This window comes from Macaca nemestrina, chromosome 7 (genome assembly GCF_043159975.1).
Source record: "Macaca nemestrina isolate mMacNem1 chromosome 7, mMacNem.hap1, whole genome shotgun sequence".
Classification (NCBI taxonomy): domain Eukaryota; kingdom Metazoa; phylum Chordata; class Mammalia; order Primates; family Cercopithecidae; genus Macaca; species Macaca nemestrina.
In genome coordinates, this window is record NC_092131.1 from 45,282,797 (window position 1) to 45,301,278 (window position 18,482).

The 18,482-nt window shown below is 34.6% G+C and overlaps 1 protein-coding gene across 1 annotated transcript in view; it reads left to right on the top strand.

The window, feature by feature from the left end:
• The window catches only part of LOC105473677 (potassium voltage-gated channel subfamily H member 5), a 345,797-nt gene that overhangs the window by 245,829 nt on the left and 81,486 nt on the right, over window positions 1–18,482 (top strand). The window contains exon 10 of the mRNA XM_011727592.3: window positions 17,179–17,375. Within this exon, the coding sequence (XP_011725894.1) occupies window positions 17,179–17,375 (197 nt within the window). The remainder of the gene's footprint in view (window positions 1–17,178; window positions 17,376–18,482) is intronic.

Below are 18,482 nucleotides of genomic sequence, written 5' to 3' on the forward strand. Positions count from 1 at the left end.
CCAGGTTAATTCTCAATGTCTTGACAAGTATATTGTGCCTTTCTGAGGTTATAAAAATGACATTTCCCTGCTAACAATAGACTCTGCTCCTAAGACATTTGTTTTGTTGTATTTTCATTTTGTCTTTTTTCATCTGTGTTCATTGATTGTTAGAATCATAGGGCTGGAGTTATTAAACTAAGACAATCTCTATTTAAGTGTTTTAATTGTAACTTCAAATTCTTAAGAGAGCTATGCTTGTTTATGGATGGTTTGGATAGAGGGATTGAAAATTGTTATGGAGTTAGGAAAAAGCATAAATGAGGATAGGAATAACATAATTAAATCAACTTAATAAGAAAGAGAGTCTTTAGCACTTGAATTAATATTTTATTTTAAGTAGAATCAGTTATTTAAAATCCACTGTAGGCCAGGCATGGTGGCTCTTGCCTGTAATCCTAGCACTTTGGGAGGCCGAGGTGGGTGAGTCACTTGAGGTCAGGAGTTGGAGACCAGTCTGGCCAACACGGTGAAACCCCGTCTCTACGAAAAATACAAAAATTAGCTGGGTTTGGTGGTGTATACCTGTAATCCCAGGTATTTGGGAGGCTGAGGCATGAGAATTGCTTGAACCCAGGAGACTGAGGTTGCTGTGAGCTGAGATCACGCCACTGTACTCCAGCCTGGGCAACAGAGTGAGACTCTGTCTCAAAAAAAAAAAAAAAAAAATTATAAACGTGTGCATTATCAAAGAAAATTTATAAATTACGCTGCTCAAAATCAGAAATCTCCTTATTTTTATTACAAAAATAAAAAATATGAGATGTAAATGAATAATATTTCGTTATTTTGAGAATCTGTGAGAATGTGACTTTTATGCTGTAGTTAAATTTCTTCCTGTGCACTTGCTGTTAGAAGTCAAGTGCTTCACAGTTTAAATCCTTAAAAGGTATTTTCCCAAGTTCCAGAAAATTATTTTCTTTTGCACCCACACTTCTGGGTTTTTAGATGCTGAACTGTGAAACATGTAGATTTGTTCTATATATTATGATGATGAAAATACTTAATTCAGATATTTTTATAAAGGGCAAATCAGTTGTTTACTTTTAAAAACATGCATACTTGTCTTGATTTGAACATTTTAAGCGGTGATTATAACATTGTTTATCTATGGTTCAAAATATACCCTTTTAGAGTTCCTCAGCCTGCAGGTTTTGGGATGAAATAGAGTTTTAACAATCTTGGTAGTTTAGATTCAACTTCAAACCCTTTCTCCATCACCCTTCAAAACTAATTTATTCTATCCCCTTGGTATCTTTTAATCCTATTCTTAATATCCCTTACCACAGTCAATGCTCTTAAAATTTTGGTCCTGAGTGTGAAAGGAAAATATCTCGGGCCCCCAAGATCACTAAGGAAAATTCATGCTGGAAACCACTTAGGGCAAACCTGCCTCCCATTCTATTCAAAGTTACTGAGATAGATGCATATCTGATTTGCCTCTTTTGGAAAGGCTAATCAGAAACTCAAAAGAATGCAACCATTTGTGTCTCACCCATCTGTGACCTGAAAGCTTCCTCTCTGCTTCCGGTCTTCCTGCCTTTGCTTCAAGTTGTCCCGCCTTTCCAGACCGAACCAATGTACTTCTTTACGTATATTGATCGATGTCTCATATCTCCCTAAAATGTATAAAACCAAGCTGTGCCCCGACCATGTTGGGCACATGTCATCAGGACCTCCTGAGGATGTGTCCCGGGTGCATCCTCAACCGTGGCAAAATAAACTTTCTAAATTAACCAAGACCTGTCTCAGATTTTCCGGGTTCACATGGGCCAGGACTACCATCTTAATCGTTAGACTTACCTGCTCATGAATCTATCATAGAATCATAGGGTTAGAGTTATTAAACTAAGACAATCTCTATCTAAGTCTTTTAATTGTAACTTCAAATTCTCAAGAGAGCTATGCTTGTTTATGGATGGTTTGGATGGAGGGATTGAAAATTGTTATGGGATTGGGAAAAAGAGCATAAATGAGGACAGGAATAACAAAATTAAATCAATTGAATAAGAAAGAGAGTCTTTCACACTTGAATTAAGATTCTATTTTAAGTACAATCAGTTATTTAAAATTCACTGTAGGCTGGGCATGGTGGCTCTTGCCTGTAATCCTAGCACTTTGGAAGGCCGAGGTGGGCGAATCACTTGAGGTCAGGAGTTAATAAATCTGTCATCAGCTTCAACCTCCATTTCTATGTTATGCTGCCACCACAATAATCTTCCTAAGATACAATTGTGTCCGTCTCCTCATTAGTATTTCCAGTATCTTGAGGATAAAATGTAACTATGAGTATGGTCTAGGGGGCCATTTGGGTCTAGCTTTTGCTCTGCTTTCCAGCCTGATTTGTGTCATTGTCTATCCATACTCTATTCTCACCATACAGAATTGCAGGAAATTTCCTGAGTTTAACAAAGTTCCCTCTTCCTGGCAGGCTTTTGCATATTCTGCTCCTTTAGAATACTTTTTCTCTCCTTTTTAGTGTTTTGTCTCTTGCTTCCTTGTTCTATTTTATTTTTCCCTTATTGCCCTAGTCTGGGTTACATGCCTCTATTCTGTGCTTCCACTTGGATGCCTATACAGGGTTCTTAGTACCCACTATTTTTATCCTTCCCCTGTTAATCCTCCCACTGCACAGTGACCACTTGAAATTTCTTGTTCCTTTTTGTCTCTCTGTCATCTATGATAGGATCTCTTCAATAGGTTCTCAGTAAAGGCTTATGAGTGAGACAGATTAGCTAGTACAGCTGTTGCTTGGTATCCACTAAGGATTGGTTTCAGGACACCCTCACAGAGACCCTACTCTGAGGATGCTCAAGTCCCTTTGTAGAATGGTATAGTATTTGCATACAACCTATGCACATCATCCTGTATATTCAAAATCATCTCTAGATTACTTGTAATTCCCAACACAATGTAAATGCGATGTACATAGTAGTTTTATTGGTTAGGGAATGATGACAAGAAAAAAATGTCTGTACACATTTAGTACAGATGCAACCATCCATTTTTTCTCTGAAATATTTTCTATTTGTGCTTCATTGAATCCATTGATGAGAAACCCACGGGTATGGAGGGCCAACTGTACTATACTTTGCCAACAAACTGTTTTCATAATTGTTTCAGTTCTGGGTACCCAGAAAAATACGTTGTGTTCTGTTGACTCACTTGCCAATTTCCTCTATGCCCTCTGTTCCTCCTTTGTCTAGAGGATTATAGTAAAATGCATTTCTTAAAAGCCTGTAGCTTTAGTTTAGATCTGTTATAGGCAGAAGAAACATTTTCCTACTGTTAACTACACAATTTGAACAAAGAGAATTGAGGGGGGAACTGCGTTAAGTATCTCAGACCACACATGGCTCTCTGATAAGTTGCTCCTTTCTTGTTCTCCATCAAGGATCCCCAGTACCAAGAAAGAATCTAACTTATACCTGGTAGTTGACCATAAGAAGAAAACTTTAAATTATATTCATTGAAGGAAATTTAGCTTTAATTCCTAAAGTGGCGTTGCTTTTGTCATCAGCTAGAATGAATGATTCAATAAATCTGAATTAATTTCATTAATACATAAACATTTAAGAATTAAAAGAGACTTAAAGAAAGAAAAACCATATTTTTCATTAGTAAATGAGCCCCCACCCACTTAAGTAAAATGTAAAGCCAAGAGATACATTTTGATTTTAATATTCCTTATCAAACTTTTAAAGTGTATTTTTGAAAAATACACTTGGGCCTCTTTGAAAATCTGATTAAAATACCAATAATTATTAATGGAGTGCTCATTATTTTGTATACATTATTATGTCAAGTCATTTAATAGCCCTCTGAAGAAAGTAATTATTGTAGTCATGTTACAGATGAAGAAACTGAAACTCTGTAATATCAGGTGGTTCACCCTGGGTCACAGCTAGTAGGTAATTGGTGGGTACAGGATTTTAATCCAGACCTGTCTGATATTATGTGCATGCTCTTAACCATCAAATTACAAAAAAAAAAAAAAAAAAAAGATGCTCTGGTTAACAGGACTTTTGAAATATAATTTTGAAATTATGGTACAACTATTTGGTTTAATCTTAATGGAAAATAGAGTACCTATATTACCTTTACCAGTTTATTTGTTTTTATTTTTTAAAAAAGATTTCTCTAACACCACTGCCAAGAATTAGGCACCATAACAGTACACATTACAAAAACCCTTCACTAAATATTACCTAAGGTACTTAGTTAAGTATGAATTGGCTAAATAGCTACTAAGTATCTACAAATACTGTCCTTCCCCAAGTAACTGGTTTACCATGAGGGAGGTGTTTAGGACTAAGGAGAATTGAGCCCAGGGTGTAAATGCCATAAGTTCTTAGAACACAAGATAGGGATGTTACATTAGACTCTTCTCTTTCATCTGGGTTATGGAAGAGTTCAGGGTCTACTGAGTTAGTAAATGTTACAGTGGAAATGAAGCTTGCTTTCTTTGTGAGGTGTTTCCTAATTTCTTTAAATTAAAAACAGTATTTTTCTTCTGCGCTTTGCACATCCCAATCTGTATACACTTACTTCATTTTCTTCTATTTTGTACTTTTTTTGGTCTGTCTCTCTTACAAAATTAAAGACTTCCTTGAGAGCCAGATTTCTATTTCCTGAATCTGCCTATTCTCTCATGGCATAAAGCAAATGTTTCAACTTTTGAACAAAAAGTCCAAAAAACTTAAAAAAAATGTTTTAAGTGGTAGCATTTTATTTTATAAATAAATAATATAGCATAAGGTAAAGGAAAAACAAAAGACAAGTAACAATAATACAAGAACAAAAGAAAGAAAACCTGTGCTTTTAATTTCACTCTTTTATCCCTGTGATTGCTTTTTGTTTCCCTATACGCTTCTGTGATCACTGCCCTTACTCATATACATTTCTAGCACATCAACACAGCTTTATTGAGGTATAATTGATACACAAATGTCTACATATATTGAATACACACAATGTGATGAGTTTGTGTGTATGCAAATACCATTATATACCATGGTAATCTTAATACTAATGGTAATCTTAATACCATTACCGTAATTGAGGTAATAGACACATTCTAAAACTCCCATAGCTTTCTTCTGTCATTTTTTTCATGGTAAGAACACTTAATATGAGATCTACCCTCATAACAAATTTTGAAGTTCACAGTACTGTGTTGTTAAGTATAGGCTCTATGTGTACAGCAGATATCTAAAACTTAATTCATCTAGCATAACTGAAACTGTATATCCATTGAACAAAAACTGTCCCTTCCCCCATCTTCCAAGCCCTGACAGCCACTATTATATTCTCTGCTTCTATGAATGTGACTATTATACACACTTCGTATGAGTGGAATCATGAAGTATTTGTACTTCTGCAACTGGCTTATTTTGTTTGGCATAGTGCTCTCCAGGTTGACCTATATTGTTGCAAATGACAGAATTTTCTTCTTTTCAAAGGCTAAATAATATTCCATTGTATGCATACACCACATTTTCTTTATCCATTCATCTGCTGATAAATACTGGGGTTGTTTCCTTGTCTACCTATTTTGAATAAAGCTACAATAAGCATGAGAGTACAGCTATGCTATCTCTTTGAGATTTTGATTTCAATACTTTTGGATACATACTCAGAAGTCAGATTATTGCATCATAGGTTAGAGTTAGGGTTGAGTCAGGATGTCAGATTCATTAACTGAATGAGGTAGAAAAGACAGCCATTATTTCTCACACTTCACAGTTGCGAAAGTTGTATGACTTAGTTATGATATGAACAATATCGTAGACTTCAACTCTAGATTTTTTTTAGAAAAAGGAAACAGGAGAGTTTCAAGATGTGATTGATTTCCAAATTAGTCTTTTGCATGGATTTCTTTTTTATAATATGCCATTCCCTTTCTTGATATAAGCACATATTTGGATTTTTATATGCAGTCAATTTGTTCTTAACACTAATAGTGCCAAACTCAGGATAATTAGCATGTTTATTAACATTTCTTCTACCTCCTTGAGGGTAGCTTCTTACTGATGTCAGGATACCTTCTCTTTACTGCTGCTTAATAAGAGCTATTTGGCTCATTCTTTGTGTGTGTAAAAAAGCTACAAGCTAAATCAGTTATTTTTTTAATAGATAAGAATTATTATTTGCTTCTCTGAAAATGTCTTCAAGCTTGTATCTATGATGATTTTTAACATAATGACTTTGGACATCAATCATTGAAGATTGACAAACATCTTTTCTAAATGTTTTAAAAGATTTTATTCTAATAAACCCATATAATTTCTTAATTTTAATACTCATTATTTTGTTCTTTCTCTTCTTCCTTTTTAAAATATTACTTTATATGACCCTTGCAGTTTGTACATAGTTGAATCCATCTGAAATAATATAATTAAAAACATACAGTCTTATTCATCTATAAATGAATATTTTTGGGCCCATGTAATTATAATGAAGTTTATGAGCCAATTGCAATGATAACTTACAGTGAAGGACTGACTAATAAATAAAAGTGGACAGTTCAAGTCCAATATTTCTTTATTAATTTCCTATCTGGTTGATCTATTCATTGTTGAAAGTGGGTTACTAAAGTCCCCTGCTATTATTGCATCTCTATGCATTTTTTCCCACAAGTCCATTAATATTTGCTTTGTATATTTTGATACTCCAATGTTGGGTACATATATATTAACAGTTGTTATATACTTGATACATTGATGCCTTTATCATTAAATAATGAACTTATTTGTCTCTTGTGATAGTTTTTGACTTGAAATCTATTTTATCTGATGTAAATATAGCCACCCCTGCTCTCTTTTGGCGACTGTTTGCATGGAATATCTTCCATTCTTTAACTTTCAGCCCATGTGTGTTCTTAAAACTAAAATGGTCCTTATAGGTAGCATATAGTGGGATCTTGTTTTTTTAATATCCATTCAGCCACCCTGTCTTTTGATTGGATAGTTTAATCCACTTACGTTTAAGGATATTGATAGGTAAAGACTTATTCTTGCCCTTTTGTTCATTGTTTCCTGGTTGTTTTGTAGGTCCTTTTTTTTTTCTTCTTTTCTTGTGACTCACTGTAAGTTACTTACTGTAGCTATGGTTATTTTTGACCATTTTGACTTTTAACCTTCATACTAGAGATTTGGAAGATTTACATACTACTACTATAGTAATGGAATATTCTGCCTTTGACTTTGTATTTACTTCTACCAGTGAGTTTTATACTTTCATATATTTTCATTTTGGTAGTTATTATCCTTTCATTTCCAGTTGAAGAGCTCCATTAAGCATTTCCTATATGATGGTCTAGTGGTGATGACATCATGATCAATGGGGAACAACTAAAGACTTTACCAGTAAGATCCAGCACAAGGCAGGGATGCCTGCTCTTACCACTTCTATTCAATATAGCACTGGAAGTACTAGCAAAGGCAGTCAGACAAGAAAAATAATTAAAAGGCATTTAAAACAGAAAGAAAGAAGTAAAATTATCTGTCTGTAGATGACACAATTCTATATGTAAAAAAAGCCAAAGATTCTACAAAAACCTTGTTAGAACTAATAAACAAATTTAGTAAAGTGGCAGGTTGCAAAATCAACTACAAAAATTGGCAACATTTCTATATGCAAATAATGACCTAGCTGAAAAAGAAATCAAGAAAAAATCTCACAATTGTTACAAAAATACATAGGAATGAATTTAGCTAGGTAAAATATCTGTACACAGAAAACTATAAAGCATAGATGAAAGAAATCAGATGGCTCTGGGTATACCACCAATAAGTTAGCCCTGCTCCACAAGGAACAGTGAAAGAAAAAAAAAAGAAAGAAAGAATTGAAGAAGACACAAATAAATGGAAATATGTCCTATGTTCATGGGTTATAAGAATTAATATTGTTAAAATGTACATACTACCCAAAGCAATATACATAGTCAAAGCAATTGCTATCTAAATTCCAATGACATTTTTTAAAGAAATAGAGAAAGCAATCCTCAAATTCATGTGAAACTGTAGAAAAAACTGAAATAGACAAAAATCTATACTGAGAAAGAACAAAGTTGGAGGCATCACACTTCCTGATTTAAAATTATATTACAAATGTCTAGTAATTATAACAATGTGGTACTGGCATAAAAAAGAAACATGGAGCAGTAGAACAGAACAGATAGCCCAGAAAGAAATCCAAACATATATGGTCAACTAATTTTCAGCAAGGGTGCCAAGAGGCCACAATGGGAAATTAGTAGTCTTTTCAATATATAGTGCTGGGAAAACTGGATTTCCACATGCAAAAGGATAAAATTAGGACCCTATTTTCCACCCACACAAAAAATCAACTCAAAATGGATAAAACACCTAACTGTGAGACCTGAAACCATAAAACATGTTGATGAGAACATACAGGAAAAATACCTTGACACTGGCCTTGGCAATGACTTTTTGGATATAACACCAGAAGCTTGGACTACAAAAGCAAAAATAAATAAGTAGGATTATATCACACTAAAACGTTTCTGTACAACAAGGGAAACAATCAACAAAATGAAAAGGCAGCCTATAGACTGGGAAATATATTTGCAAACCACATGTATGTAAGAACTCTTACAACTCAATGGCAGAAAATAAATTACCCTGTTAAAAAGTGAGCAAGAGACCTGAGCAGAAATTTCTCCAGATAAAACATAAAAATAACCATCAGGTATATGAAAAGGTGCTCAAATCACTAATCATCAGGGAAATGCAAATTAAAGTCATTATGAGATATCACCTCACACCTGTTAGGAAGGCTATTATCAAAAAGACAAGATATAATAAATATTGATGAGGATGTGGAGAAAAGAGAATCCTGGTATACTATTGGTGGGAATGTAGTTTGGTGCAGCCATTATGGAAAACAATATGGAGATTTATTAAAAAATTAAAAATAGTACTGCTGTGTGACCCAGTATCCCTCTACTGGGTAAATACCCACAGGTGATGAATTTATCACCTCCTACAGATATCTTCACTCCCATGTTTGTTGCAGTATTATTCACAATAGGCAAGATATGGAAGCCACCGAAGTATCCATTGATGGATGAATTGATAAAGAAAATGTAGTATGTATATGCAATGGAATATTATTCAACCTTAAAAAAGAAAGAGAGCCTGCCATTTGCCACAGCATGGATGAACCTTGAGGACATTATACAAAGTGAAATAAGCCAGACACATAAATAATCTATTACTTGATCTCACTTATATGTAGAATCTTTTTAAAAAGTCAAATATACAAAGATAGAGAATAAAACAGTTGTGGGGAGGTGGAGTAGAGTGGGAGGAAATGAGTACATGTAGGTCAAAGGGTAGAAGGTAGCACACATGTAGGATGAACATTTTTAGAGATCTAATGTATATATGAAGACTATAGCTAATAATATTGTATTGGCATATCTCAGAGATTGTGTTGGTTTGGTACCAGACCACCATAATAGAGCCAAAGTTGTAATAGAGTCACCCATTTTTTGGTTTCCCAGCGCATATAAAAGTTATGTTCACATTATGCCTAGTCTATTATGTGTGCAATAACATTATGTCTAGAAAAACAATGCATATATCTTAATTTAAAAATACTTTATTGTTAAAATGTGCTAATGATCATCTGAGCCTTCAGCGAGTTGTAATCTTTTTGCTGGTGGACAGTCCTGCCTTGATGTTGACAGATGCAGACTCATCAGGTTGGTGGTTGCTGAAGGGTGGAATAGAGGTGGCAATTTCTTAAACTAAGATGATGACGAAATTTGCTGCATCAACTGACTCTTCCTTTCACAAAATATTTCTCTATAGCATGTGATGCTGACTGATAGCATTTTAGCCACAGTAGAACTTCTTTCAAAATTGGAGTCAGTCCTCTCAAACTCTTGCCACTGTCTGATCAACGGAGTTTATGAACTGTTATAAATCCTTTGTTGTCATTTCAACAATTGTTCATAGCGTCTTCACTAAAAGTAGATTCTGTCTCAAGAAACCACTTTCTTTGCTCATCCATAAGAAGCAACTTCTCACTGGTTGGTTTTATAGTAAGATTGCAGCAAGTCATCCACATTTTCAGACTCCACTTCTAATTCTAGTTGTCTGGCTATTTCTACATCTGCAATTACTTCCTCCACTGAAGTCTGAAGCTCCCAAAATCATCCATGAGGGTTGGAATCAACTTCTGCCAAACTCCTGTTAATATTAATATTTTGGCTTTCTCACATCTCACATGAATCACAAGTGTTCTGAATGGCATCTAGAATTCTGAATGTTCTCCAGAAGATTTCCCATTTACTTTGCCTAGATCCTTTAGATGAATCAGTATCTATGACAGCTATAGCCTTACAAAATATATTTCTTGAGTAATAAGACTTGAAAGTCAACATTACTCCTTGATCCATGGGCTGCAGAATGGATGTTGTGTTAGCAGGCATGAAAACAACATTCATCTTGTACATCTTCATTGGACCTCTTGAGTGACCAGATGCATTGTCAATGAGCAGTCATATTTTCAAATGAATCTTTTTTTCTGAGCAGTTGGTCTCAACAGTAGGCTTAAAATATTCAGTAAAGCATGCTATAAACAGATGCACTGTCATCCAGGCTTTGTTCTTCCATTTATAGAGCAAAGGCAGAGTAGATTTAGCATAATTCTTAAGATTCTAGGGCTTTGGGAGTAATCAAGGAGTAGTGGCTTCAACTAAAGTCAGCAGCTGCATTAGGCCCTAATGAGTTAGCCTATCCTTTAAAGTTTTGAAGCCAGTGTTTGACTTCTCTCTTTCTATGAAAGTCCCAGATGGCATCTTCTTTTAATAGCAGGCTGTTTCATCTGCATTAAAAATCTGTTGTCCAGTCTAGTCACCTTCATCAGTTATTTTAGCAGATCTTCTGCATAACATGCTGCAGCTCCTACATCAGTACTTGCTGTTTCAGCTTGCATTTTGATGTTGTGGACATGGTTCCTTTTCTTAAACTTTATAAACCAATCTCTGCTAGCTTCACACTTTTCTTCTGCAGCTTCCTCTCCTCTCTTAGCCTTTACAGAATTGGAGATAGTTAGGGCTTTGCTCTGGATTTGGCTTTGGCTTAAGGGAATGTTGTGGCTGGTTTGATCTTCTATCCAGGCCAATAAAACTTTCTCCTTATCAGCAGTAAGTCTGTTTCATTTCCTTATCATTCATGTGTTCCCTGGAGTAGCACTTGTAACTTCCTTCAAGAACTTTTACTGTGCATTCACAACTTGGCTAGCTGTTTGGTGCAAGAGGCCTAGCTTTTAGCCTCTTTTAGCTTTTGACATGCCTTCCTCACTAAGCTTAATTATTTCTATCTTTGGACTTGAAGTGAGAGATTTGTGATTCTTCTTTTTGCTAGAACACTTAGAAGCCATTTTAAGGTTGCTGATTGGCCTAATTTTGATATTATTGTGTCTCAGAAAACAGGGAGGCCCGAGGAGAGGAAGAGGGAGTTGGGGGATGATGGATCAGTGGAGTACTTAAAGCACACACAATATGTATTGATTAGGTTTGCCATCTTATGCGGGTGTGGTTTGTAGTGGCTCCAAACAATTACAACAATAACATGAAAGATTACTGATCACAGATTTCCATAACAGATATAATAATAATGAAAAAATTAGAAATATTGTGAGAATTACCAAAATGAGACACAGAATGATCACGTGCTGTTGGAAATACGATGCTGATAGGCTTGTTTGACACTGAGTTGCCACAAACCTTCAATTTGTAAAAAACATAATATCTGCCAAGTGCAATAAGGTAAAGCACAATAAAATGAGGGTTATGCCTGTTTGTAATACAAATTTTTGTTAAATAGGTAGATTTTAGCTGCTTTCGTCTCACGATCAAAAATATGTAAGATGATAGACATGTTAATTTGCTTTACTATAGTGGTTCACTATAGTGATTTTACTGTCTTTATGTATTCCATAATGTTACATGTTAAATCTCAAGTATATAAAATAAAACTTACTAAAAAAAGAAGTGAATACATGGATTAAGATCGTTGTATAGAAAAATCTTCAAATAGAGCCACTATCACACCCCTAAACTCACAGAAAACTACCTAAGTAAAATTCAGATGATATTTTGTTTGGGACCTGTTGGATATATTAGTTAGCAGTTCTCACTGATGAATACCTATGGTAATTTTTATTTATGTATTTATTTTTCCGAGACTGAGTCTCGCTCTGTCACCCAGGCTGGAGGGCAGTGGCGTGATCTCAGCTCACTGCAACCTCCTCCTCCTGGGTTCAAGCCATTCTCCTGCCTCAGCCTCCCGAGTAGCTGGGATTACAGGCGCCCACCACTGTGCCTGGCTAATTTTTGTATTTTTAGTAGAAATGGGGTTTCACCATGTTGGCCAGGCTGGTCTCGAACTCCTGACCTCATGATCTGCCCACCTCGGCCTCTCAAAGTGCTGGGATTACAGGCATGAGCTACCGTGCCCTGCCTAACTGTGGTAATTTTTATGCATTTATTTTATTTATGTTATTAACTCACCAAATAATGTGTCTCACATTTGAAAAAATAAATCTGGCTATAAAATCAGCCCCTTAGGGGACCATAATCCCTAAGCATACCATAGTCTGTATTACTTCTTTAATTATGTTGTAACTCTGTCTCTGTTTTGCCTTAAATATTCCGGTTTCCTACTATATGAGTCTTTAACACTTATTTCTGTTTTACAATCCTTTTTCCTGTAGTTTAACAGTGAAATACTTCATAAGACTTGATGAAAAGAACTGAGAAAATATAAATAGACCAAACAACAACTTTCATGTTTAGCACAAGCTTTCTACTAATTTTAGTATTTGAGGGGAGGTTAGTTATCTCTAGCTCTAAAATGTTTATAGCAGAGACTACTTGTACCCAGCAGGAGCTGACCTAAAAACCAGCATCAAATGTTCTGTAGTCAAGAAGATGAACAGGAGTTCCTAGCCCTGAAAGTGTGCAAAATCTTTTGTACAATAAAGAAAAGTGTTTCTTCATTAGTTATTCCATGCATATTAGATGCATGCACGTTGGATATTCCATGCCTAATCCCACATTTTCACAGCCTATGATTTCTGAGATGACTTACAGTAAATGTGCATAATATGCTTGAAGAAGGACATTAACCAACTTTAGTTTGGCTGGTAAATTAATTAATTTTTTTAAAAGATGACCGTAGTTCCAGAAATGCGGTAAAAGTTTGTTGTGAATTGATTGCTTAATAGGTGACGTAGAAAGCCAACAAAGTAAACACACTTTGAAATGGTTGATTAGCTTAATATCTAGTTTACATATTGCATATCCTAATGAAAATTCTATGTAATGAAACAATTAGTATTGCTTATTACGTAAAGTGAATTCTGATGTTGGGGGCAGAATTATCTACTTTTGTTAATTTTGCTATGCTTTTCTAAACATTTTTGGGAGAGGAACAGGAAATAAAGTTTATCATGAGTTCATATTCTAGTTTATTGCTATTCTCACTGTATCATAGACTTTTTATTTTCCCATGATACCAAAAACATAATAATTTAATGTAATAATTTAAATTTAAAAATTTTAGGCAGAAATAGTGTAAGAATTTTTAATTTCATCAGTTAAGTTAAATAAAATATATAACAGATATTTGAATGATTCTTTAATTAAAAATGACCCGTACTAGTAAGAAGAAATTACCTTTATATTTTGAGTACCTTTAACCTGTTGAAAATGCACTTAATAATCAATGAATATTTATTTATGATCTATAAATCTATGTATATATTTTATGAATTCAGTTTTATTAAGAAGTATAATGAAAGACATTGGTGAAAATGGTTTGCTGTTTTTTAATATAGAAAAATTTGGAAAACATAGAGTAGGAAGAAAAAGACACATAAACATACCACTTAAATCCAGTTGCTATTATTATTTAAATGCATTTTATTTTAGTCTTGTATCCCTTTAGACTTTTAGCTCAATTTGTATCAATTGATAAATTTATATAACATAGTATATTATATGATATGGTTTGGCTGTCTCTTCACCTAAATCTCACCTTGAATTGTAATAATCCCTACATGTCAAGGGCAGAGCCAGGTGGAAATAATTGAATAATGGGGGCAGTTTCCCCCATACTGTTCTCCTGGTAGTGAACAAATCCCTTGAGATCTGATGGCTTTATAAATGGGAGTTCCCCTGTACAAGCTTTCTTGCCTGCCACCATGTAAGACATGGCTTTGCTCCTCATTTGCCTTTGGCCATGATTGTGAGGTCTCTCCAGTCATGTAGAACTGTGAGTCGATTAAACCTCTTTTCTATATAAATTACCCAGTCTTGGATGTCTTCATTCTTTATTAGCAGTGTGAGAACAGACTAATAAACTATATATAATAACATATAGTTATAAAATACGTTATACTTTGGTTCCATCAAGAGAATTGTCTTAAGAAAAGAAGATAAAGTAGATTTCTAAATTGACAATTCTTTTAGTCTTGGCACCTCAGTTTCATTTTTATATATTTTGTTGTAGCTGTAAATATATTCATATTATTCTTTATATATTTATTTCTTAATTAACATTGTAAGTTAAGAATGTTTTGCATGTTGTCTCAAAAGCTGTTTTAATTCTTTGGACATTGATATTTTACACATATTTTTGCAATTGCCATAGCTATTGGACATATAATGTTTAAATAAAAATCTAGGGTTATCATTAATAACACTGTAATGAATATTACATGCAGTGGTTCTAATGTTTTGATTCTCAGACATGAAAATACTGAGTCAAAAGCATTGATTATTATTTAGTGTACTATATATGAAAACCAAATAGCTGTAAAGTAATGAGCACTTATAAATGGTTAAGAGGTTATAATTGACAATTTAAGAAAATGATACAGAAATGAGTCATAGAGAAGAGTGACCTTTTTTCTATCTCTTGAAGGAAAAATCCGGTATGGAAAGAGTAAGAATAAAAAGGAAAAGAAATAAGAGGTAGATCAAAGCAGCCCTTTAAAAGCTTGGCTTTTTTTTTTTTTTTTTTTTGGTACCATCAGGAACTGTGGTAATGTAACAGTTGTTGATCTTTTCTGTTTACAAAGTATTACACATAAATTATAAGACAAAATGAAAACCATACATTGTTCCATAATGCAGAGAGGACCTACCTTTTTGATGCATTTACTTCTGCTCTTTGTGTGCATGTATGTATGTATTGTTGGGGGTGGGGAGATGGGGTACATAAGATGAGATTATACTGTATGTATGGTTTGATATCCTGCTTTTACTATTTTATATAACCTTATATAACCTCCATGTCACTTGTAAAATTTATGATACCTTTTGTCTGCATACTATTTATTTATTGACATTTATTTCTAATTTTTTATGATTATAAATTTCACTTCAGTGAGCATTTTTATAAATAAATTTGGTACTTCTTGTTATGCAATTTGAATAAATGCCTATAATTGGGATTACTAGTTTGAAGAGAATACCACGTACAGAGTTCTGAAATTCATCTGTATAAAAGGAGGTAGAGTTTCTATAACTGCAGTCTCCCTTAGGTTATTACGATGCTGTATAACCCTAGAGACTTTGTTTGGATACCAGGTCTCTAATCTCCCTTCCTTGGGCAAATAAATGGGTATTAGATGGTTAATTCGCTCATCAGTGTCATGAACTAAAAGGAATTTTTGGAGGGTCCAGAAACAAATGAATTGCTTAAGATTAATTAAATATTCATTATAGTTGTTTTATGCTGGTCACATGATTATGTGGTGGTTTTAATCACCTCTTCAGTCATATGCATGTTTTCTCTTTCTACCCTGAAGTCCCTCTTAAGCTTGAAATCAAGCCCCATGTTTCTCTCAGAACTTCCCAACTACCTAGGTGAGCAAAGAATCTGTAATCTCACTCACTCAACCTCTCTGTTTCTGTCTTGTCATTGTCTTTGTCTCTCTCTCATTTCTGTGGTTACACATTTTCTTTTCTCTCTGGTTGTCTGGCTGGCCTGAAGGGTGATGCAAGTTCTTTCTTCTTCTTTTTTTTTTTTTTTCCTATTAGTTCTGATTTTAATCTGCATCATGACGGCAGATAGTTGCTCACCTCTGTGGTTTGAGTGCAAAAAGAATAAATCATTAACAGAGTGTCTCTAGGAAGATGTTTCCCTCCTGGATATACTCCCCCTGTCTTTTTCACTTTAGAACTTTTCCTTTCACGCAGAAGTTGAACAAAGAATGCAGTTGACTACACTTCAGAAACCAGGGACTTTTATGGAACTGCCTCGGCAGAAAGGCCTTTGGGATCTTTAACCTTAGACTCTTTCTCGTTCTTTTTATTTGGGCAACTAAGTACTTGATTTCAAATGATAAATGGTTGAGTTCAGGCCACCAGTGGGTAGTGCTCTGAAGTGAATAGGTGATTTCTGTGCGATTTCTAGAATGTTTAAAAGCCGTCTACATTTGATGATAGTGTAGCACTTTTTATAGAACTGTTCATGGGATAACACATTTGAGTCTCCATGTTTTACTCAAGCTGGGTCCTTCAGCTTTGTCATTGTGGATGGGGAGCTCTTGGGCTGGACTCTGAGAACCTGTATAAGGTTGGCTAGGTAGAGAGGGAAGGGCATTCTTGGGGAACTAAGTTGTGGCAAGTTTTAATCAGCTTAGGGCACAATTCATAGTTACTAAATAATGTGTTTTTAATATACGTTGGATCAGCCCTAGATTTATTTACAGCAGATCCTTCTGTGTTGCATTTTATTATCTTTACCAGAAGGCAAGGATGAAACTAAGTAGTCACCTTTGCTCCTTCTAGTCAAAATAGGAAAAGTTAAGGTGGCAGAAAATAATGAAATTATTTGTTAAAATGAGGTGTTTGGCTTCTCTGTTGGATCCATTTTTTCATGTCACTCCAGATTTTCATCAATAACCGAATTCAGGGTGATGTTCCATATTATATGAAAGCATTGTATATTGTTATGTGTTTATAGATGCGGTTATACCCTCAGCTCTAAATTATGCTAGAAGGTCAATACTGTATATGAAACTGAATAACAAGAGTGATTACAATAAGAACAGCGGTAGATACTTGAATATGTATCTTATACTGTTTTCTAGGGAAGGGTGATGTATTCGGAGACATATTCTGGAAGGAAACCACCCTTGCCCATGCATGTGCGAACGTCCGAGCACTGACGTACTGTGACCTACACATCATCAAGCGGGAAGCCTTGCTCAAAGTCCTGGACTTTTATACAGCTTTTGCAAACTCCTTCTCAAGGAATCTCACTCTTACTTGCAATCTGAGGAAACGGGTATGTTGTCTGGGTCTGCTTTTTCTTATTAGTGTCCAGAGTATTAATTAATTCAGCTCTATTAGCTGAAGAGTAGAAAAGATACTTTGTTTTGCAGCACTAAATTCCCATCAATGTAAAGTGGCATAATTTTCCTTCCCTTTATTTATATTTTGTTAACTTTTTAAGGGAAAAAACACCCTGTTTCTATGAGTAAAGGCTTGAATCTTTACCATTTAATATACAAAATGAAAAACAGACTTGAAGAGAAACAAGCTGTGAACTCTCCTATGATGTCGTTGGTTCTTGGAGTTTATAACACTGCCATAAAATCAATTCCAGTGTCTTTTACCTTATTAAATGGGTATTTTAAAAGCTGGTAAAGTTAATCAAGCTAGGTGCCTATTTTACATTCTCAGCTCTCTTTAGGCACTTCTCATTTCATAATTAATTCACAAAGTTTACTCTTTCAAAGAACGCTATCTCAAAAATTAATTAGCCACATTGACACATCCTACAAATATGGATAGGAATCCTTTATGTTACACTGCTGCTGCACATTTAACCTTCATTGCCACTTTTTAACTGATGAGTGTGACACAAATTTAATTTGCATGAAGAAATCTCCTACTTCTGGTTTCTAGGTCATTGGGCATTGGGTAGGGCTTTTTTATTGCCAAGAATGAAATACATGTTTGGATAACTGCACTTAAGTGATTTTTATCTAAAATGATCGCCTGTCGGTGGTGAAATATTTTGAAATAACAGTCATTCCTTTCCATAACCTGCTTAAAGGAAACCTTCTCTGTAGTTAACAGGGAGGGAAGAAATCAAGCAAAGGGAAAAATTAATGTCTATACTGTAGCAATGTAGAAATGAATGTAATTAAGTCAATGTAATTCCTACTTAGGGTTCCAAGAAAGGATGAGACTAGCAGGAGTAGTGTTTGTCCTGGCTGTATCACATTTATTTGATCTATACTTGAACATCATTTTCAGTTCATACTTTTGTTATCAAATAGATGGAGCGTCCAGAACCTGTGAGACAAAATTAAATAGCTGTAGAGAACATACAGACTTAAGTACAGGTACCTATGCTCAATAGATCTATAGTTAAATATGAATATTA